The sequence below is a fragment of the Buceros rhinoceros genome, unplaced genomic scaffold, assembly GCF_000710305.1.
Source record: "Buceros rhinoceros silvestris isolate BGI_N320 unplaced genomic scaffold, ASM71030v1 scaffold2655, whole genome shotgun sequence".
Taxonomy (NCBI): Eukaryota; Metazoa; Chordata; class Aves; order Bucerotiformes; family Bucerotidae; genus Buceros; species Buceros rhinoceros.
The window spans coordinates 81,076-106,160 of NW_010413237.1; the positions used below are offsets into that span (position 1 = coordinate 81,076).

The window sequence follows — 25,085 nt, forward strand, 5'->3', positions numbered from 1 at the left end:
ACACCTGCTGGCCACACTTCTCTTGATGCAGCTCAGGATACAGTTGGCTTTCTCGTCTGTGAGCGCACATTGCTGGCTTATATTCAGTTTTTCATCTATCAGTACTCCCCAGTCCATCCTTCCTTAAAAAGCTTTCATAGATTTCTCAAAATGCGTCTCCCTCTGATGAGCATTTCTTCTTTTTACCATCCACTTAAGGTATCACTCTGTCACCTAGGTGTGAACCTTATTTTCTCACATTCAGGAGTTTAGTAACTCTACAATTTTTGTTTGAGGTGAATAATAAGTAGTTTTGTAGATCACGGTGTCTTTTAATCTAGTTAACGATTTCCCATAAACTTTTCACACTTGTGAACCTTTCTGCAATGAATAATAAGATAAGCAGGTGTGTTTACAAGTTGAAAGGGAATAAAAAAAAGAATTACCATTTTTACTAGAGAGCCAGTTCTATACATTAGATCCCATGGAAAAAGTTTAGCATTCCATAAAAGTATGTATGCTATATCCTATCCCTCGTGCCCTTCACTTCTGTTGTGCAGGATCACTTTTTAATTTTCTGTGTCATTTCACCAGTGTTGGATATAATCTCATTATATATGCAGAATCATGTCCTATGAACACAGTTAATTCTGTAGCTGCTGATGAATTCTTCATTGTATGCGCTTCAAAAGTGGAACGCGAATAGAAGATTTTGTTGGGGGATGAAAAGCCACATTCAACATTGCGCGAGTTTTCAGCATGTTCTGATTCTTAAGAAAATTCTGAAGTTATCTCACGCCTTCTGATGGCTTCGTAGTTTTGATGATGTTTTTCCAAATACCAAAGTAACCCAGAAACAAAAGGTGACGTTTTCTTTCATTTTAGGACTTGAGGTTTTTTGACATGAAGCTTAGACCTGGATCTTCTTATGTGTTTTTATGCCTGTGTCTGGTTACTTACTTGAGTTTCCTGGTACTTCTATATAACAGCATCAGATCTTGTAGTAGTTCTGTGGTCCTGTGACCAGCTTTGAGGAAAGAGAAGGTCCTGATTCTTCTTTGTCTGTTTTACTGTGATCTTCATCCTGAACAATTTCCTTCATGCAGAGCTTCTCTGATGATCCAAATGGCATCTGCTGGTTTGCTTTAAGCTCCTTTACCCCTTCTTGTCCCCAGAACACGAGATAATCTTGCTTTTACATCATAGTTACAACGCTTTTTTCATTTTTCAAAGGCAAGTCCAGAAGAGTTCATAAAAGCAGATAAATTACCTCTATAAACCCCTGTAAGTAAGCGTTCCATTTATACGTGCAAGCTTTCTTAGTCTTCTTGTATTGCCCTATGCCCTGTGTATTCTTTTATACAAAAGCAAAACCAAATGCAAAGAGGATGAAAAATCATCAGAATGTGTTTTATTTGTTCTTTACAGAAGTGAAAAGATAGCAAGTAAAATTGGATCACCAATGCCATCAAAGTAGCCCTTTTACAATCTGGATTATACGTAAATTATTACTCCCTGATTATTTCTTTTTCCAAATTTCATTTTTGAAACATGTTATGTATTTATACAGTCACCACTGAGACAAGAATAATTTGCCAAAGTTACAGATTAAAGGAGTTCACAGGAGATGAAAAGAAGACTCGGTATGTTTGGCAGAGCAAGCGATCTGTTTAGAAAGGCTCATCGCTGGTATGGCTGAAAGTCCAGGAAGCCAGACTTTTATGTTGCTCAGCACAATGAGGCCTCGCGGTGCTCTCTCTTTCTAATTTTAACTGCAGAAGGTATTCAACTGTTTAATACAATTCAAAAAAGATACCACCTTTTCTTAAAGTGCATTAAAATATTGGCTTAAGGAAATTAGTTTTGTCATCACATTAATTTTAGTGATTTAAAAGCACCGGTATTAACACATACAAGACTGAAACTCAGTATTAGCTTAGTATTAATAGTAATTTAATGTGGGTAATATTATTATCAAGATTTCCTTTGTTTGGCAGGCCCTGTAGTGAGAAACGTGAAATTGGTAAGCTGTTAATAGAGTTTCATCTTCACATTTAAATGATGTTCTTTACATGCTTTCATGTCTCTAAGCGTGTTTTCACACGGTATTTCATTTTCTGACTTTTCTTTCTACTCATACATATAAATATACTAATAGGTACCTCATGTATATATAAATGTACTAATAGGTACTGAGAATTAAGTTAACTGCCTCAGTACAACATTTATTATCTGGGGTGTAAGTATTGAAATTTTTTTTGTGTATATGTTAGGGAGCGACTTTCGATATTGTACGTAGCTCTACATCAGGCAATGCATGAAGTCATTGAAAGAGGACTCAGAGACCTTTCGGAACACTGTGCAGACGAAGTACATGTGTTTATTCTGTACTGCCGTGATACGGCCGTATCTTCACTCTGTTACTCAAAAATAGGAAGCATGGAAGTGTGGTGATTTGGCCATCTTTCTGCACCCTTCAGTATGTTGTGCAGCCTGAGAGCAGTCTCTCACGGTGTAAGCAATTTTTGTGAGCAACAGGAGGAATAATTCTTTTCCTGAACTTTCCGAAATTCAAATATGGCTCAAACAGAATTTTACTTCTAAAATGAAGCTCCTTTTTTATTACTTAAAATCTGTTGTTTCAAACAGCTGTTCTAGAAGCTTGAAGTAAAAACAAACCCTTACTTGTAAATATGGTGTTCCATTCATTGTCTCGTAAGTAATAGGAAAAAATATTTGAGAAAACAAGGAAGACCAATTTCATCATGGCTTGGCCTATGCTACTCAAGATATAGCTTAAAAAAACCCCACGACTCTTAGGAGTGGTGTGTGGTAGAACTTCTGACTGGCTCAAAGATTGAAACTCTGTAATGTAAATTCATCTTATGATTTCTAATCACTTGATACATCTCATTTCCAGAAGTCTCATAACTCCTCAGTTCAAGTGTTTGCCTAATGCAAAACACTTGCTGAATTAAAAAAACTATTCTGCATAATAAATCAGAATTATTTAGTTCTGTCCAACTTTAAGAAGTAGTTTTGCCTAGAATTTCTGGAGAAGCAATTTGAGAGTGTATCAATAAATTATTTATCAGCCTGTGGAAACTCAATACAAAATACAAGTGCCTTTTTTCTTTTTATTATTTTTGAGGAGTTACTTTGTGTGACTTTAATACTGAAGAAATAAATAGATGTGTTTCCATAAATTACTGTGTGTCCAGGATTATACAGAAGCATGAAAAGGGCTGAATTTTTACAAAATGCTGTCAGTTCTTTTATATATATGTATATGTGTAGATATGCATTAAAAAAAAAGCAGTTATGCCAGTAGACAAAGTGAGAGATTAAGCCTCAAACACAAACAAACTGATACACAAAGAAAAAACACCAAAAACACAAAACAAAAAGCCTTATTGCTATTTTCAGTCTTTTGTTATTGATATGTATATTTGGGGGAAAAAAAATGTATGGCCATACTTGATTCTTGTTCTTTAATACAGTTGCTTTGCTTTAAAATGTTATAATCTTTTTTCCATTTTATTTTAAACCAGTTTTTCCTAAATTAAGATAGCGAAAGGCTTCTACATAATAGGTGTTAAAGTTCAGCAGTCACTGAAACAATTATGGCCATTCCTTTTTCACTGCAGCCGCACTTTTCTGTGCTTTAGGAAGATTGGTATGAATTGAAAACTGAGATGCTTCCAGTTTCTTAAATAACTTGTATCAGTGGTTAGGTCAAGTGTTCTACATATTTTTATATAAATTCACTGGTTAGGCTTAGTAATACCTGTGAAGAAAACCTCTGTTTTTCCTTTTAATTAGCCTAGCATACCAAACCAATCCACAATACAGAGCGCTCTAGTGAGTGGTGGTGGTGGTCACACGAACTACCAGAGGTCTGAACTATTTTAGTTAAATATGTTTTCAGAAATTTTCTGGAGAATAGTAACATTTTTTAAATTATTATTTACAGTTCAGGATGAGAGTTTAGTACATAGCTATAATAAAAGAAACCTATCAGGATAAGTTACAGTCTTCCATTCTGTCTTGTTGGGGTTCATCTTTTGATGTTTTTTTTTCCCCTTTTTCCTGTTAGTTTAAGCTTAAATGATGAAAATCAGAGCATTGCAATTTCAGAGTTTGGTGAGAGAGATACTGCATCATCCCACTAAAATCAGAAGGATAATTTTATAAATGAATAGTGTTAGCTGTGACATTACTTTTTTGCAGTACTTCTAGCCCCTCATGAACGGACCCATGTTCTGTACAGAAAGACGTGAGAATCCTTTCTAACCATCTTGATTTTCACAAGGTGTAGCCTGTGCTGACCAATAACATTTTGCCAAGCCACATGTTTTTTATAATGCCCTATACACGGTAGTGTTTTTTTACTTAAGCCTCTTGAAAGAGTCCCAGTTGACGCTTAAGCTGTATATGTTTTAATTTTTATTTTATTGTTTTATAAACGTGAGTTACAAGTTGGAAATACAGAATCAGGATCTGTTTCTTAAGACTTTTTTTTCCCCTGTTTTGGCTGCTTGTTTATGTATAAACTATGCAAAAATGGATCTTCATATTGCTTAACATACAGCTAAAATATTTGTGTGTGCATATGTACAAGCCCGTATTTTGCTAATACACAACTTTATGCATTCACAGTGTCCCAGCTTTCTCATATGCATTAAGAGTTTTAGTGCAAAAGTGTGTATACCTATTTTATGAGGGACTGTCAATGATTGTAAGTAACAGAACTGCTGAAAGTGTGAAATTTTGTTCCATTGATTTCTAAATAGTTTTGGTTAGTAATTATATGACCATAAGATAAATCACTTTGTATAGTGTTTTAACATCTTATTTATTAAAGTAGTGTAATTTTGGACATTTTATCATATTTATATATTACAAAGATGTCAAAAAAACGTGCTTTGAATACGTATTGTATGTTATGTTTTGAAAATTGGAATTTTACATTTTCACTACATTTATACAAAGAAAAGAAGAGTTATTCTGTCAGGATCTAATACTTTAAAAAGAGAAATGTATATATAAAAATTTTAAACAGAGCAGTGCTTTTTTGATATGTTCAAGAATTAATGTTAAGCGTATGTATATTATTTAGAAAACATGATCAATAAATATGACTCTTAATTCTTTTTTGTGTTTATTTTGAACACAGGCCTGATGATAAGTTATTAACCTTTGCTCAACTAACTGAACATTTTTAATGCTAATCGTAAATATATTGTAGCAATTTGTTGTGAAGGTATTAGTTGCATGTTCATCCATCACGAGATTGATGTTTACATTTTTTCACCTGCCTCTTGATTAAAAAGGTCAATGAATATTTTAGCAGTTAGTGTATTGCTCAAAACGCAGTAGCTTCAGTGTAATTGTTGGAAGATACGGGACACAGTTTGCTGGCTACAGTCCGTGCTGTAGGATGGTGCATTTTGAAGGTGCCAAAGTAAATGTCTCTTAACTTCTCTCAGACATTGGTCCTGTTTGTTTGTAGACTGATAACTGTTTCTAGTGTGCTCATTGAACTTGCTGGAATTTTTGTTTACTATAGTCTTCATTTTCCCCAAGAGGAGGAGAGAGGAAAGAATATATTCCTCATGTGGTCAGCATATTTTTGAGTATTTATGTGAGTTCACCATCTTGATTTCAAGTCATGAATTTGTTTTTACATGCATAAGCATGCATATTTACATGCATTATTTATCCAATTGACTTTAAATTCCATTAAGTTCCAATGAGTAGGAGAAAGATTTTGTCTTAGGCATTTTTTATTTATTTTGATTTTCTAGTTATGTTACTTTTGTTGGTTTGTTTATTTTTTTAACTGTTCAGTCTAAGGCTTGTAAAGGTTGATTTGCTCCTGAACTGCTTTGTTCCCAGACATTGCCATCTTCCCCAACTACCACCAAGTCCTCTCCATCTGATCCCATGACCACCTCCAGAGCCAATCAGGTACAGTATCATCCTACCATCTACACCATACTTTTCACGGGTGACAGCTTGCAAACTGGAGAAAAAGATATGGTGGGGTAAGGATTTATTCGTTCATTCACATATATACACCCATAACCATAGATATCTAACTCTTGCTAGAAATTGGTAAATTGAATGGAAAGCATTTTTCTTCTTTTAATTTTGTTTTGTTGTCTTTTATAAATCTCTGATGAAAGCAAAGTATCTTGTAAAATAGTCTTCTTTTAATTTGATTGGATGAATAAATAGCAAGGATACATGCTGGTGTGTTTGTAGAGAAAGTAGCTATTGCTATATGTATGTTTATGTATATATGCACACACGTATTGACTTCCTGGATCATTTATAAATTACAATGGAATTACCCCTAAATACATGCTTAATTAGCTGGAGATCAACCTAGGAATGGCAAACAGCCTTCTTTCTTTATTTATTTACCTTAAGAATTTTGACATGTTTTTGTGGACACTAACATAGGGGCATTATTTAAATAGCGTAAAATAATTTGAAATGAAAATTTATTGAAGAATGAAGTAAAATCAAGTCTCTCTAAAAACGCACTAAACACATCTACGTAAGTTTATTTCATGTCTTTTTTTTTAAATGCATAAATCGTGCTTTTAGCTTTTTTAACATTTTGATTACACGCATTTAATTATCTTTTAACTGGGGAAAAACATGTCCAGTTCATTATGTCCACAAATAAACATAGTGTATTTTTTTGCCTTCCCCATGCAAATTCTTAAAGTTACTTCACACCACGCTTTTTAGGACCGATTCATGCTTAATAGAGAACTTACCCATTTTTTTAATGTACTGTTAAGCTTAATGTACTTTGTGTCCAAGTGATGTAAGTATTCAGTATGTGCTAACGGTTTTTAACACACAATCTGTTTGTTTAAGTTAGCCGAATGCTTCTATCAGATCTTGCACAAATTGGATCAAATACTACAAAAAAGTTTTCTTCACATCAGGCTCATTTCCCCTGGAAGTTAACGTTGTTATTAATTACTGATCACCTGCTATTTTGTCAAGTGCTTAGAACTTGCTGGCTGTATGAACAAACAGTTTAAGATACATGTAGAACACAAGCAAATAAAGCAATATATCTTTGATCAGCACATGATTATCTGTTGAAAGGGCTAAGACAGAAAGTGAGGAAATTTAGAAAGAAATTGTACGGGTAGAAGAAGTACTAAGAAAAATATAACTTGCAATATCCCTCACTTGAATTCAAAAGCCTTCATCAGCCCGCTTCCACTCCAACAGCAGTTATGTGGCTTCATCATCATTAAACGTCAAAGATAAAATCTTTGCCGACAGCTAGGGATACTTTATGAACGCTTCTCAGCCTTTATTCTTTCTCTTAGTATTTTGTGCATTTTAATTAAGTTTTTAAGATGTTGAGTGTACAGATCTTTTTAAAAAGCATTCTTGCTATTTTTCTGTGTCTTCTTACCCACTTTCTTTTTTTAAAATTTTGAGTACACTCTGATGATCATTATTTGGAGAAAAAGGAAGAGGTGCTTTTATTTACAGGAAATACTATTTGAGCATGCTGTTTAATTAGCATCAGAGAAGTACCTACTTTGCATCTGTTTTATGAATTTTGAATTAACAAAATTATAGCATAGCATATAAACTTTAAATGACTTTTTAATAGCTAAAAATACTTGTTTTTCTAGAAAGTTGTTCAGTGAGAATGTTGTCAAGTGATACAGCTGAATGTACAAACTAAGAGGAGTGTATGCTTTGGTCCTGCCTATATCCCACATTGCATCTTTTAATGCATTTTATTCATAACTTGTGTTCAGTTTTCGTGCAAATAATGAAGATCTCTTTCAAACAGCATTAAAGTTGAATATATGAAAAAGAGTAATGAGTTCCTTAAGTGACTTTTGGAACTGCTTTTATCATTAACCCTTGAAATCCCTACTAGTTTCTAATTATCTTATTCCTTCCAGTATTTCCTAGTGTTTTTTAGCCATTCCAGCAGGAAGCACAAAGCACAGGAGAAGGCAATTAAGGCCTTTCTGTTCAGTCTAGTGATAAGTGACGTAGCTGACAATTGTTCCCAGACTTCAGTAGTGATTAGAATTCAACACCCGTATATCAACAAGCATCTGCAGTGCGGCTGTCACACAAAAATAGGTTCCAGCACAGTAATCTCAAACCTGTCAGTGGTCATGTAAGTACCCAGTCGGAGAGTATTGGAGAACAACAAGTGTTTGTTTTGATACATGGCTGTGCAGGATCATTCTCAATAGAAAACAACTGTTCAGGTATGGGTTGTCTCACAAGATATCAGGGTGACAGGAAAGAGCTTGGAAGTCACAAGTTTAGTGTTAAGGCGTAAGATAAATTCACAGAACAACCTGTTGTGTGGATGTAGTGGCATATCAGTCTTAAGCTCATTCAATTTTCTGTAGTATTTTAATCGTGACAAGACAATACTTTATATCAAACACTAGTGAGGTGATTAGAACAGAGTTGAGCAATACTTAATGCTGTGTTGCTGTTGGAGTGAGGTGTTTTTAAATTGGGTTGGAGGATTCCCCGTAAGTCACTGCAATTAGAGGACTGTCAGGTATGTGTGTTGATGAGCATACCTGATGTGAGCCTTCCCCCTGTGCCAGCATGTCAGTTGTATTCTCCCGACAGAGCTTGCACAACGGGCGGAACAATTTCTAGGCACACCTTTTACTGCAAGAGGAAAACAGCTCTGCCAACAGAGGTCAGAGGAAGCTGGGCAGGAAATCTGGCCTGTATTATGTCTTCCTTTTAATGACTCACTTTGCCTCCATTTAGATGAGGTCATAACTCCTTTGTGTGGCAATCTCAGCTTCTGTTGAATTGTTGTTTTTTGAAAAATCCAATGTTCATGAAAATCCTCATTTCATGATCCTCAGGAAGAGGAGAGCTTCTAAAATGTCTTACATAGTGGAAGAAAACAGTCCCTTCAGAACTGCCAGCTGTTGTGTAATCCTGAATTGCCACGGATGCAACAGAAACCTCTCCTTTGGAAGTGGTTTGTTGTTTGGGGTTTTTTTAGTTCTTTGTTCCAGGAAGATATACATCTGTCAATATTATTGTTTATTTTCTCAGTACAACTTCCCTGGGCCTTTGTTCCTGTTAAAAATTCGTACACTGCAAACTTCCCAAGGAAGAAAGAACTAAAGAACAATAGAATTATGGATATTTCAAATAACTTTTTTTTCTTCTCTTGTCTGCCTAGCACTGAAAAGAACTCAGAATTTTCTGTACTTTTAGAGTGAGAGCTTCTGTGTTACTCCCTCATAAACTTTGTCAGAACACTGAGAGACATGTAGCTACAGTGCCCCTGGAGCTAGCAGAATATAGCTTTTATTTACCAGAAGGAGGAAACCAATTTTACTTTCCTACAGTACACTGTAAGTGGGAATTTCATCTCTGAAGTCATGAATAACGCCATAAACATCACATAAAACATGCTTGCTTTTCCTCTCTAGTACCTCGTATGCTTATTTTAACAGTTAAGTGACATTAGCTACACAAGGGTTTCTCTAATTAAATCGCTTACAGAATTACATTATTTTTTCTCACTATCTGCCTGCTTCAGTGGTGTTACTATTATTTTACAGTGAGAAACACAGGTGATAAAAACCTAAGCTTAGTATTTCTCCTTTGCCTATTTGATGTACACCTATAAATGCTGTTGCAGACCTTTGCATGTTTCCTCCTCCAATCCTCCTCTTTTCCATGAGATTGATACCACTGCTGACCTTTGCTACTGGTTGTAAGTGACTAAAAGGCCAAAACACACATTCCCGCTTACAAGTGAGTTAGGAGACTGATGGGCAGGAGTCCTTTCCCCCTCTCTTACCGCTCAGATGGGCTTAAGCACAGTAACGTAATAGGATTTACTTTGAGCATTTACTTACTATATAAATCTTCTTTTACTTTTTAAAATACACTCTTTTTTTCCCATGGCATTTGCTTTTTTTACAATTATGCCTTCTATTTTACTTTGTTTTGCACCTGAAACTCTTTTTATTTTATCATTTAGTACAGTGTAATATAAGTTTTGTGGAGTGCAGATAGGTGTAGGAATTGTCCTTTCAGTCCTCAGGGTTCACAGTTTTTTGGAGCGTATCCACATCATCTGGTTGCTGTGATATCCGTAATAAATAATACTTTTCAGCCTTTTTCTGTAATGGGACTGAGCAGTTTCCTTGGTACTGCCTGTACCCAGCAGGTACAGCATGTGGCTGTTAGAATCTTGGTGTTGGGCATTTGTACTTTTGGCTTATATTCTCTCTTTATTTCATGCAAAATCTGTAGGTCATAATGGGATATACTAGTACACATCTAACGAGAAAATGGGGCATTAATTGATACCTCAGAATTGTAATGGCAATGGTTTCCCTCTTTCTATCTGTAAAATTACTTGAAGTATAATCTCGTCATTCCTGATAGAGAGGCAGAATCTGAAAATAGAGGCTGTCTGTTAAGCATACTGACAGCTTTTAAAGGGTTGATGAATTCATATCACTTTTAATATTTAATTTGTTGTGGGAGGTGGGAGAAGAAATAGAAAAGCCAGCTTTGGTTTAGTTTTCTGTTATCATTAGGACATGGAAGTTTAAAATATGTGTAATATCCACCTTCAAGTGATAAAGTTATTGTCATTAGATTAATCTTAAAGTGCAAATAGTGAGTTTTAATGATGATCCCAGGATACTAGGTAGCCATTTTAGGCCATCGAGATAGTATCTGTATTTGCCTTTGACAATTTGATGTGAGGGTTATATAAGATATTCTGTCTCTGATATTTTATCTGCAATATTCATCTAATTTTAATTCCCTAATTTTAATATTATTTCCCACAGTGCTATTGAGCAAATGTTTTGGTTTTAGGTCTGTCACATATTGACTGATGCTGGATGTATCAATTAATCTTTCCAAACCTCAGTGCCATGTAAATAAAACCAAAGTCAATATAAAGTTATTTAGCATTCTGCTAAAAGGTGCTGTAGAATTAAAATACTCTTATTAATTTGATTGCTCAGAGTATTTGCTGTGGTAATTCTTTGTGATGTGAGATAACAATTTGACATTTTTTCAACCTGTCAGATTGGTCATTGGTAAATACAACCATTTTATTTACATCTGGAAAATATCTGAGTTCCACATGCAAAAGTAACATGCCATTAGAAAGAGACTTCTTCTAATAGGCAGTGTTTCGTATGGACCCATCACTAAAGAATTTAGTGCACCAGATTCTGAAATTATAAATAGGTGAGCACCAGAAATATCATTAATGTATTAAGCTAATTCTTCTAATTATGACATTAAACCATTTTTTTTAATTCAGTAGATGCACACAAAGTAAATCAGGTTTGCTGTTGGCACTGGTTTTTCAGAACTATATGATAACTGTAAGAACATCATGAGTTCAGGGGAAGAGAGTTGAAACAGGCTCTGTATTTTGCTGACTTTTTCTGCAACGTCCCCGAACTCCTGCTATACTTTTGCCATCAGAGAAAGATTCTTTCATATAATTTCTCAACATAGCAGATTTTTTGGTTAAGTCTCAACAAGGACTTTTAAAACTTCTTGAGTTTTAGTGGTTATTAAACTTCACATCCATTTCTGTTTAGGTCTTGCTATTGCTATTATAGACTAACCCAGTAGTAATTTTGACTCTGCATTGGACATTGTAACAAGGTTAAGTGACAGTGCCTAGATTAGTTAAGAAAAGCACTTCTCATTCCGTTCCCCATTTCTAGATAATTTTATAGGTTGTGAATTCACAGCTCTATAAAGTGATCTTTTTGTTTCAATTTAATAAGCCAGGGTTCCTTTTTTTGCTGTGGGTTGCTATGGCACACTGTGGACAGCATAATCATATTTTCCTATACAGAAAGGCTAGGGAGAATTATTTCCCTGAAAAGTGAGAGGACTCCAGTAGATGTTCCAGTTCTTCAGAGGTAATCTTGCCTGCTGCCCTTCAGCTGAAATGCTTCATTTCATGGCTGAATTTGTTTCCTTTCTTCTCCACTCTCCCACCACACAGCAATTTTAGGGTTCACTGTTTATTGTTCCTTTCTTAAATTTAGGGAAAATGTTGTCAGGAGTATTCCTGAGACATGGGGAAAGATATAGCTTGTCACCGTTACATCTCTGAATACTACTAATATATCATTCATAGGATGTCATGAATGATCTGCCACTTGCAAATAAAAACATCATTCCATGTTTGTGTATCTTGTTTTAATTTTATGCTTGAATAGAATTAGAATCAGTTAGCTTCTTATTCCATCCTCTCTTCTGAAAGATGGTCTTTCTAGTGTAATGGACAGCATTCCTTTTCCATTAGAATGGATAAACGTTTAAAAAAAATTTCTCCTTATAGAAGTTAGTTTTGAACTCTATCACGTTGTTAGATTTTTGGTGGTGGTGGTTTTCTCTCATAAATAAAAATCAGGGTGAAAATGCATTTAAAACTAAAGCTTAAAAAAAAGGAAAAAGGAAAAATCAAAGGGATAAACTTTTTTTTTCTTGTAAGAAAACAGCTTTTAACAAGATATTACATGGTCACCCTTGCGTGTTGATGAAGACAGCTTATTATCTGGTTTAATCCTTGATTTAGTCATTAGTTTTTAAACTTGCTAAAGGAAGTGAATAAAAGTAAAATTTTGGAAACATACAAAGATGATTTAGAAAGCATATGCATTTTACTGTAGTGTGACCTTAAAGACTGCTTTTCAACTCATTAATGTATTTTAAAATTAATGTTACTTCTGTGAACATGCTGAGATTTGAGAGAAAAGTTATCATTACACTTCATGTAGTTGCACGTATGATTTCTGGGGGGTTTATTCACCTTAAAATATTTTGGAGTAAACATGTGAAAAGATAATGCTTTTTGGGTTGAATGGATTTTGCTTTAGACTTGCAGGGATATCTTAAACTGTTCAAGAGTTAAAAAAATTCTTGCACTGCAGTTGAAGATCTTGTTCTTTCATTTAAGGATATTTGTAGATATGATATGTAGATTTTGGCAGTTGTTCATGTCCTTGTACTAAGTAAAGGTCCTATCTGCTTATGAAAAAGGATTATTAAACCTATAAAAGTTGGAGACTACACATTCTTCACTTTGTCAAAATATGGTAAATGTCTTCAAAAGTCCTGTGAAAAGGGATGTTTAATTTTTTTTCTTCATAGTAGGTGTTGTAAGCATAATTCCTTTATCAATACAAAATTAAAATAAATAGCATGTTATGAAGCACCAGGTATTTTCATGTTCAAGTTCCATCCCAATGTAAGCTAGGGCGAAAGCTGACAGCATATAATGCTGTGGTCTAACCAAGGTTATCTCTGACTTCAAATCCTTAATGCTCAGGTTTGGTGACAAACATTTTCATTCAGATGATTATTAGGAGAAGCAGCCAACCACATTCTCAGGTGTTGATGCAAAGAGTCACTTAGTGCACTTTTTGCTCTTTGAACAACCCAGAGGAAGCAGAACGTCAGAGCAATTCTCAGAATGCAAATCTAGATGACTTTATTGCTTTTTCCTGCTGTGGACTGTATCAGTCTCACAAAGGTTAGGCTTGGAATTTAATTTAGCAGCTCTTAGGGAGTTTGGAATTTATATGATCGAGAGTCATATGAGATTGTGGAAAGAAACATTGAGGTTACCGAGCTTACTGTCACACCAGGGCAGATCCGTACAGCACAGACTGTAAGGTAGAAGAGGCAATACTGTGTTTTTCTAACATCTCAGAGATAGGTTGAGTGAAGCCTAGCCCTAGAAGATCCTGTTTGGGCGTATGTTAGTTGATATTTATTTTGTGCCATCTGAAACGTTATCACTTTCACAAGCCATCTGTAGGAATAGTACAGCAATGCAGTGCACTTCCCTGCAGGCTGTGTGTTAGATGCGCTGTCTGCCTCTTGTACGCTTTGAGAATTCACCAGATGGGGGAAGTCATAGATAAATGTGAGACAAACCCACCAACTAAAGCAGGCGTCTGCCTGATCTGGGTGAAAAGGAAAGAAAGAAGCTGGTTGACTTATTGCCCAATGGTGCATAAGGTGGGAGGTTTTTCTCTTACAGAGCTAAGGTGTGTCTGTAGCAGAGCATCCCAGGTGTAAGATAGTCAATACCTTTACACTGCAGTCAAAACAACATGTAATTGTGTTTTCCTCAGAAGCAGTGTTTTGCCCTAGTTTTGTGCTGGTAGTTCTTTTCACACTTGTTTGGTTTGAATTTGGTTTTTTCTTGTTGTTGTTTTCCTTCTGAAAATAAATTAGGCTCCCTACAAGTACTGACAGCTATTCAGAGGCACAGGTTTTGCGAACAGTGGATCAGTGGGAGGACCATGACCATAGACTCTAGAAAGCATCCTTATAAATACCCAGAGGCTGAGTCCACTGCTCTGTGATTGTCGTTTGAATCTCTGCACTCTGTAGCCTAGAAGACTGTTTTTCTGGGGGTACAGAGTGACTGCTGTCTGTCTGGGCTTCTCTTTTCCCCTGCTGCTCAAAGGGCACCTCAGCAAATGCAGCCGTGGCCATCAGGGTCCTTCTGTGATCTCCGTGCTTCTCAGCCTGTCACGGTTATTTTTATTGTTCACTTAACCAAAACACAAATGCAGTAGGAATGTTTTGATCCACTTTAGCGACGGTGTTTTTACTAATTGCGATAATAAATTAACAGCTGCCCCCTACCCATTATATACTGAAATGCAGTCTCCATCTACGCTCCTTTTAAGTGTTGCAGCTTTAAGGAATAAAACTGGTTTGTGAAATAAATTAAACTGTGATTAATGATGTTCTTTACTAAAGAGCAAAGTACAATTCCTCCAGATCTTCTGTGGACCAGTGCTCATGTATAATTAAGTGATGCAGAAAAAAAGAAGTAAAGTCAAAAGATAAGCAGATCTTTACAGAACATTTATTGATCGTAATATATTTTAAATGTTTAGTAGAAAATAACTGTAAATATTTTCTAGAGCCAGTATTATCACATTCAGTTTTAGAAACAGAAGGAAATAACAGATAGGTGTTTGTTAAAGACGTTTCACAAGTTATATTTCATCTGCCTTTAGCATTTAAGAGGCTGGTTTATATAAATTCCTGCTTTAATAATGTCAAAAGTAATTAGATAATTAATGCCACACTTTACCTTATCATTTACAGTAAAGACTGATGGCTGTACACAATGTGTACGTATTTGCTGAAGGTTGTCTTTACTGCATGCAGTTCCTAGGTATATCATAAGTTACGCCTTACATTAATAGGAACATGTGAATGAGGATAGTAAGAGATTACAACTTTAATGAGATGAAAGCTGTGTTTTGAAATCGGTATTTAAGAATTCAGCTTAGATATTACTAATGCAAATAATTTGTGTATGTGTTATTGTAGAAATATTTTTAAGACAAAGATTTTTATTAAGGAGTCTACTTACAAAACATGAGCTATAAAATCCCTTAACTACAAATGTTGTTATTACAGCAGATATTTCATAAATGTAATTATATTCCATAGCCCAGGTACTATTTAGTACTTGTTATTCAAACCAAAATGCAGTTACTTAAATACAATATGGTAGTGACAAGAAGTTAACCGAATATATGACTTGTGCAATACAAGATTTTTATTATCCTAATAGTTCTACTATTCACACACCTAATACAGAAAGCCTTTTCTTTTTTTTTGGACCTATCTGAATTTTATTTTAATACAAGAAAAATAAAGAATAAAACTGAAATAAAAGAATATAAACTTGTCAATTTGAATTCTCAACAAAATCAGTGCTTTTTAATATCACCAAGAGCATTTCATCATTTCAAAATTAGTAAAAGAATATTTTTATTTGAAATATAACTTATTCTTCCTGTTCAAATAGTAAAATAAAACTCATCTTTAGCAATTACATTGCATAGTAATATTAATAAAAATGTAATTCAGATTATTTGCAGTTTTACGTAAACTTTATGAGATTATAACAATTTATAAGGCATTTATTGAGCCTGTCTAAAAAGAGCCTTTACTATGACAAGATTTACCATGAACATTTGTTAAATAGAAAAAGGAGCAAACGTGAATCAAAACTGATGAGTAAATCTGTAGATTTCTTCACCTTTATCTCATTTTGAGACAGCTCTTTCATTTTTCATTCTTATTTTTTTTATTTGTCAGTATTTTTTCTCTCAAAAGGAAAATAATCGCAATCCATATAAGCTAAAGAATACGTATTTCATGTGCATAGGTGTTGAGATCAGGGCAGGAGTTTGTTGCAAATTCTCTTTCAGTGTATCTTTAAAAAGACAGAACTAAATCCAACTTACGAGGATGCTGACTCCAAATTTATTCTTGGAAGGGTATTTTTCCAAGTTAGTGCACATGATTACGTATATGTAATATTGGTGTAAGACTGGTGAAGTAGATGTGTAAGTACAGCCATATATAATATTTGTGCCCCACAGCCTTAGTTTGCATAAGGAGTAATTTTTTTTCCATGTGAACAATTATAGGGGCTGATTATCTCGCCGAATTTATTAATACGTGCAAGTTATCTATACTCAAGTATTGCCTGTGCCTAGCTTTTGTAAAGCTTAATTAAATCTTAAGAGTTTAAAAGTTGCCGTTTTGGGGTGTTTTATTGTTGCTTATTGATAGATAGTTTTCCTTAATGAAATCTGTCTCTACAGATTCCCATCGAATGAGAAATGTAACCCAGAGTAGAGGTGCAGGGAGACAATACAGTTTGCAAATATGTGCTTTAATAATAACTATGTACAGTTTTCCCTGTATATTTACAGGGGTTTTTTTTAGCTGACCTAAATTTGGTATGATCTAAGTTAAGTCCAGGATCTTCACATTCAACAAGGAGGATGAAATTGTACCTTCAATTCTCTTTTGTAATTAGAGCTTTTTTTGATAAGCTAGATTGACTTGCGTAACTGGCCCGTGTTAGCACCTATCAATCTTGCGGTTTCTGTTTACTCAAATAATTGCTAATTTCTGTCTTGCCTCCACGTATTCCAGTGTTGTTTTTCTCTTTGTCTCCCAGCAGGAGTTACTATTCCCTTGTGGCTATCTTGGTTAAAAATGTATAACTACAAGTTTTCAAACGGGTTAACCAGAAAGTAGATACATATAATTTATTAAATTTTAAGACATCCACCATTAGTGAAACTACGTCCTGTTCCTAGTAAAAGTTTCTCGTAATTACTAATTTTTATGATCTAGAGAGATATGGTTATTTAAATGTTTTAACTGTCCTTTACTCCTTTTTCATGTGGAAACAATTCTCAAATTCTGTCTACAAGACAGCCTCCCTGAGGATTTCACTGAGCACTTCTTGCCATACAATTTCTTTTTTAGTAGTTAAGCAACAGTTAATACAGACAGGGCAATCCTCCGCTGCCGGTCATCCCTTGCGAAGCTGGGGTGCAAAGCAGCCATAGCCCTCGATACCGTTGCTTAGATCATTCACCAAGGTAGACCAGACGTGTTCTGCATAAGCCAAATTTCTTGCTTTTTTTCAGCATTCTGATAGTGAAAAATGCCATAAACTTATACAGCACAATCTGTAGGCCTTGAGACTGAACTGAGACATTAATCCACAAGGATTTTAATTCACGTTAAATTTACATTTTCCCCTTCCTTCTTCTGCTGAGAAGAATGGAGAATGGAGTAATTACCCCAGGAACTTAATTACAAATAATGTAGAAGCGGTTGTTATGGTTTATTTTTATTTTATTTTATGGCCATGAAAACTCAAAGGTGTTAATTTAAACACAGGACATTCATCTTCTGTCATCTTTATTGGTTGCTGTTTGCCATGTTCATTACAGTTATTAATGTAGCAAGTAATTTATCACTCAACTTTGTTTACTGTATGCATATTGGTTGATGATATTACAAGCTTTATTTTTCATTTTCCCTTACAATTTTGTGATCCGTGAGAAAAGAATAAATGTGTGAAACTACTGCCAGGTTAAGTCAAGATACACCATTAAAAATGTCTTGTTCTGCCTTATCTCCGTATGTGCACTAAATATAGACTGAATATCAAATATTTCTTTCAGTTAAAAGATACATTATTTAAATTACTTAATATTGTTAAGAACAGAAATTTGATTTTGAAGAAAATTTGGAGAATCTCTTGAAATAATTCTGTAACAGTGTTTTGGGTTTTTTTAATTATTATTTTCCATGATCTAGTATCATGAAGAGCTTTCATTGGTTTTTGTGCATAAGCACACTCCTGCCTGAACCGATTGCAGCTGGGTGATTCTAAGGCATGATGGGCTTGGGGGGAAGGGACGGCCCCATGCAGTGTCTCTGTATAGAGCAGGAATATGTGCATGTCTCCCATATGAACTCATTTGCTTTTGTTTTTCCTTATTGTATTTCCTTATTGGTTTTAGAATCATCTGAATTGCGAACGAATTATTTAAAGGGGCACTACTGAAGAAGTACCTTCTGTACTCTCCAGCTGAGCTGGAGCAGTTGGCAGATACTAAATGCAATAGGACTGTTTCTCCTTACGGAGAGGTATTACGGAGCCACATTTAGAAGTATCTATAGTGCAGAAGTGTGTGTATAATACATACACATATATATACACATATAGTAGTGATATATTCAGGTGGTTTGGATTTACTTCGTTTATTTACATTTCTCTAGGATTTTGCATCAAATCTTATGTTAGTGGGAATGGTAAGAAGGACAGGGAGGACTTTGTTTTTTGGCTTGTGGCGTTTTTTGTTTGGTTTTGTTGTTTGGAATTTTTTTGTTTTCATGTCTTGGTTAGTTTGGTTTTGGTTTTGTTTGTTTTTTTAAATCGGATGCCTAGCTAGATGTAAAGAGCTCTTTGGAAAACTTGTATTTATGTTGCTCTTACATTAATCTGTCATTACAGTTTAGTGCCTAGACCTGACAAGATACCTTCCACTCCTCTCCTTCATATTAGAATAGTTTAAATATTGAACTTTGAGAAGGAGTAAGTTTTTGCACTGAGTGATTATATCCCTGGTCAGTGAGTCACAAATTCATCATTACAAGATTATTAAGGAGACATTCAAGCAAAAGGACATGGGCATGCAGCCGTAATTCAGAATTGGCAAGGAATATCGTCACTAGGAGTTTCTTAAAGGAGTGCTTGAATTTCGGATTTTTTTAAATCCTCTAAACAAATGGTTTGGCGACTAGGTGTGCCAAACATGCAAGCATGCTTTTTGGATTAAGATGCCTAAGTAAGCATCTAGGAGTCCAACTTCAAGTATGCATTTTTAAAAATTATTGTTAATTTCCTGTGTCATAGAAAATAATGTATCTGGAGTCCTGAGAAGTCCTGGAAAGGAAAGCACATTTTTTTTCATTACTAGCTGTCTCATTCTGTCTGTAAGTTCAGTTCTTTTGAAACAAATGTCATGCATAATTGAAAATCTAGTTTCAGATGTCAAACACTATACCAATTATAGTTTTCCGTGCCAGTGAGCCACTTCATGTACAGAAGGATCAAGTCCTTCCACCAACCAGTGCTTGTCAATAGAAGAGTGGATTGTTTCATGACCGTCGTCTGTGTCTAAATTTATATGTTCCATATTATAGATACTAACATAAAGACACTAATATCCTCTGATGTAATGGTTAAATATATTGATATTATCTGAGTATAGTAAAGGAAAAGTGAACTTGGATAAATGCTAAAGGATGTACAAGTGTTATGATATAAATTCTTCTATTGTGCAAGGCAGAAATTGAAATGCTTGATAGATAATAGAAGTTTTAGGCACCAAAAATATTATAAACCCCTCCTTTTTCTAAACAACAAGTGAATCTAATTGATAGATCAATCCAATCTAATCTAATCTAATGTAAGATGCTGTTGATATAGAGGTAGATAAGTGATACCAAACTCTTCTTTGGTATTTTAACAGCATTGACTGACGGCCGAACCTTTACCTTTGCCATTTGCTTTTCCAGCACTGGTTGTGTCATGTACCGGAGCTGGTATATATTCACTTGTCTCTCTAATCTGCTTTCCACCAATTATCTTCCTCTTTTGTCTCCATCCATACCATCCTGTGCTGTATTTTTTATCACAGAATCTCTTCCTAGTATACAGGATTCCATTTCACAACTTTTAAACAGTTGCTATTGAAACAGCCTTACTTAATAAAGTCTTAACAAGTGTTCTTTATCTCAAAGAAATAATTGTGATCAGTTAAAAGTTTAGCTCTTCAATGTTAAAAAACAATTACGAAAGTGTAAGATTTTATAATGTTAATAAACAACTGATGAATTATTACATACTTAAGTATATACCTACTGCTACATCTTAACAATAACGTTTTACCTCTCTATGTACAAAGTCCCAGCAAGGATCAGAAGAAACAACTGGTGCATGGTTCCAAAATCTTTCAGTAGCTGTGATGAAGTGATGAAAATCTAAATCTTTACTGTTGTCCTTCAGTCAAAACCAAAGTGCATTTAGCAGAATTTATCTCCATATCTAACACAGAGAATGAATAAAAAATTGCTGGATTTCTATGTGACGACTGCTGGTAAATGTCGACAGGCAACTTATATTGCCATGGTTCTTTTGAAATAGGTTTATATTTTTGTATTAATTTACATACCCTTCTGTTGCTCCCTGTATTGTTTCTGTACTGCTTTTTATATTTTTGTAGTTTGCCTTGTTTCTCAGTTCAGAATAAGAAGATATTTCAGATTCCAAGTAAAAGCTAGTTGCACTTTCTTTCACATCCTTCTTTCAATCTACTATTTTTTTCAGTCCCACAGCTTCTCACTTAAAATTTTAATTTTAAAATGATCAGAATGTGAAAGCTGTGAAAGCAAAATCAGCGGATATTTGTAAGTGTAAAAATATTAAAATAGGGAAATCAACTGTAATTTAAGAAGGGAACTAACAACAGTCATGTATCTCCTGAGTACTTTACCATATTCCTTTGGAAATCACACACCTACTCATAGGAGTAACCCTGAAGTTCCTACTGATGATCATCAAGCTCTTTTTTTTTTGACCTCCCACAAAAAGATCTCGATGGGCTTTGAGTAAGTGACTTTCTTTCATGGTCCTTATAAATCCTTCTTTTCCATACCCTAGAACTGAAATGGGTTTGCTGGATCACCTTATTTCCACAGTTTGAAAAAAGGGGCCTCCTGCAGATGGTATAGGCTTGAGATCATTATTTTTTTTAAACGCTTTGTAAATGTGCTGCGTATCTTGTCGAAACCAACTGTGGCAAAGATGGTCTGAAAACCAACTAGAAGTGCTAGCGTGCTTTTGTCCTACCAGTCCTGTAGACAGATAGATACATTTTACAGTGTGGTGTTCAGAGACTGAGTTTGAGCACTCTTACCTAAATTTGGATTTAAATCCTAAATTAACATGGATAGAGTGTAGTATGAAGTTAAAATAATACTATAATTTGGCCAGCCGTGTCAGCAGATTAAATCTTGATGTATTTCTGATACCTTGTTTTAAGCTTTTCTGTGCTTTCTTGTTCTAGTCAGCTTCAACGAAAATAGTTATTGACACAGCAAGTCCCTTTGCACATTTCTGTTGGCCATCCTTTCCTCTGAGTTTAACTAAGTGACAAACTACACCATGTCATTTTCTGCATTGTTTTGTTTTAGAAGCACACCATGGTGCTTTTAAGCCACATTTATCAAAGTTTATACTGAAAATATGGCACTGTTGAGGTTCTGTAATATTAACATTGCATATTAATCTTGAAATTTTTTACACCTATCAAAGGCATTTTTAAGAACGCTCTTAGATTTGCAGATCCACAGCCATTAAAAAAAAAGGGGGGGGAGTGCGGCGCAGATCTCCTGTATGTTGTAGCCATAGGATTTCTCCCAGTAATTGCTTTTATCAAGTAGAATATTTCCATTTAAAATATAGCATATAATTCAGAACAAGTTTATGGCTACTGGGGAGTACATGTAAAACCAACGAATGCAGGTTTTTACGGAGCCTCGAGAAGTGCAGAAATGCCGTAGTTGTTCATGTACTTTTTTTGTCTGAAGATTTTTCAGGGAAGCAACCAGTGCAATGCTTCTTTGGACAATGAGTTAATAGCCATGAGGAGTCAAGCTAATGACGATAGTTTTTGTGACTGGGAAAGCATAAATAAAGGGACACACCACCTTTGCCCCAGTTTCTGTCAGGGAGATAAATTTGGGTTGGAATCTGGAGTGGGTTTTGTGAGTTTCTAAGTGAGATCCTGTCTAATGCACAACAGTGGGAGTTTTCTTAATACCATCAGTGAGGAGTATTTGTTTTTAAAATAATGTACATTATCTACAGTTTCTGTAGATTATTTTGTATTGTGAAGGGTCATTTCAGCAATTCCAATAATGAAATTATATTATAATTACATGGTGTCTTTCAGTCAGAAGCATCCCAGATTGTTACAGTCAATAGTACTGTAGATATTCATGCTTTTTATGAAACCCATCCTTGGCTCTGTGGAATGCTGGCAGGTATTCATAGAACACCATGCAACAAAGTAGATGAGGAGAAGAGAAAAGGGAGATTTTAGATAGGGAGAGGTGGGACTATTGTGAATTTAGCTATAGAACAAGATTAACATTCTACTGTCACAGAAAGTGTCATTCAGACTTTACTGGCCAGAGCAGTTAGTATTCCTGCTTTCTGTTGTCTTAAAAGATGTTTCATCTGAACAATGGCACAGTCAATGTAGAGGTCTGATTTTCCATGTATACTACATACTCTGCAATTTAGTGAAAATCTATGATTTTTTGCTCTTGTATAATTCAGTATGTAACGAGCTCGTTTTTTCTTTTTTTAATTATAAAAAAGGGAAAAGTGTAAATGAAGCTACTCAAAATACATTACAGTTCTCTGCAAATGTAATTTGAAACTCATGAAACATTAATGCATAAAATATGGGATGTTGCTTTTATGCTACACAGAAAAAAAATAAGAAAAGTTAAGTTTCTTCTCTATGTTATTAGCGCTATGTATCACACAGAATTTATGAGGATTTGGTTTCTTCCATTCCCACACTTTCAATTCATGTTTTCACGAAGTTTGCTCATGAAACTACTCATAGACGTGTGTGTGCATTGACGTGTGTAAATTTTTAACAGTATTTTGCTCAGAATTAGATAATCTCATAAAATCAAGCACCTGTATAACCAACATAATTTTAATAATTATTCTCTCTCCACACACAACTTGCACGTGCACACATTTAGTAAACACTGCTTGTGAGAGAAGCAGCCTTTGAGTTAGAGCCTACACACACACTGATGATGGAACGGCAGCTAAAGCAGAGACTAGAGAATTGTTTGTTTGTTTAAACATGATTTGCTAATTTCTTGCTGTGAGAAGTTTGCATCCCAAATTACATCTTTAGTTAAAACCATGGAGGAAAAATCTAAATGTTCATTCTTTAAAGTGGGCAGAAGCGTAATTAGGGTGGTAACGAAAAGAAGTAGGAGGTACTTTTTTTAGTCCCCCGAAGACTCAAGGTTTAATGTAAACTACTAATTGAAAAACAGTCTAGATTTAAGCCAAAGCAGCAATTTGTGGGAAAAAAACCACCACTCATATATTCTTTCCTGTAGTAAATGTCTGGCCAGCTTGGTTCCAAGACTCTAAGCCTCATGATTTCAGATGTAAATTACTCCTGAGCATATAAGCTAAAGTGGAGTTTCCATTGCATTACAGTTTTTAGGAGTAAAATGAAGTAATGCCCTTGAGAAAAGCAGCTTCAGCTGAGAAGGTCTGAGAACTGGAACCAAATAAACACTTGTTAAAAACAGAAGAGTGGGAATTGTCCCAAACTCCTGCTGCAGTGTGCTGGCAGATAAAAATAAATGTTTTAGAATATCTGTTTGCACTGTCATTTGAATTTGTGGTATTTCTAATAGATTTTAACTTGAGAAAGACTTCTTGTGATATTATTTTTTTCAATGGATTAATTCAACTTTCACTGGAAAGAAACAGGAGTTACGAATGCAGAAATATCACAAAGCAGCATAGAGGAATAGTAAAATGACATTCATCTTGCAATAATTGCAGAGAAAGTATATGAAGGAAATACTACAAGTATATGTGCTGCTGGTGATGAGAAGAAAATCTTAGGAACTCAATCATGACTAGGAAAAAAAAAAAGATGTGCATTATGCAAATGAACAAAGTAGCAGCTAATCTCTTCCTGTAATCCAATTGCACTTTTTCAGAATATTTCAGTTCTAGGTATCCTTTCCTAGAAAGAGAGAATTTGAACTGAAATTACTTTGAGTTTGAACTGAAATTACTTTAACAGAATTTAGACATAATCAGTGAAGATTAGGACTAATTTATCATCTAGGTTCATTTACATTATGATCCAGCTAAATTTACAAAGAATTGTTTCTGTTTTTATAGATATTTCCTTATTTTTGTAATAAATATTAAGCAGACCATTAGAAAGGCATCTCTATTCCTTCTGTTTTCTCTGAAAAGAAAATGTATACTCTTGGACTGAGCAAGCAGGAAGTTGTTCAGTGCACGACACCTCTGAAAAAGTGAGTTCATTTTTCACCAGATGTCCACATGGAAGCCAATCCAGAGCTATTGAAATTGCTGAGAAATTCCACTAAACTCCTTGAGGGTATGTATGTACGTATGTATGTGCAATCAGTAGAGATTGCTGTGTAAGTCTGCTCTCGGAGGCTGAGCCCGAGCCTGACGTGAACAACAGCTGTCCAGACCGGCCTCTGGTATTTCTGCCTGCTGTACACATAGGGTGACTCATGACCTTTTGGTAGCTTGTTCTGCCTGGAGCCTGTGGTCAGCATTGGGTGTGTAGCCGGGGACTTTCCAAGAGTGGCCTGACACAGCGGTACGTGGCTGTAAATTCTAAGTGCACGCAGGCATCATCTTGCCTATAATGTACTTAGTTGTCTTTCTGCTTGGTTCCAGTAGACCTTTATCACCTCTTTTGCTGATCCTGATTTTTCTCCCAGATTTTCATCATACTGCAACTTCAGTTTAAGGATGGATGGCACAGGACTACTCACATCAGTAGGATGCAGCAGTGTGGTTTAGCCTGCCACACAGGGAAAGA

General features: G+C 35.0%; 1 protein-coding gene across 1 annotated transcript in view; it reads left to right on the forward strand.

Moving 5' to 3' along the window:
• NOVA1 (neuro-oncological ventral antigen 1) overlaps positions 1 to 25,085 on the forward strand; it is a 37,986-nt gene that overhangs the window by 5,563 nt on the left and 7,338 nt on the right. Inside the window, exon 3 of the mRNA XM_010136643.1 lies at positions 5,878 to 5,949. Within this exon, the coding sequence (XP_010134945.1) occupies positions 5,878 to 5,949 (72 nt within the window). The remainder of the gene's footprint in view (positions 1 to 5,877; positions 5,950 to 25,085) is intronic.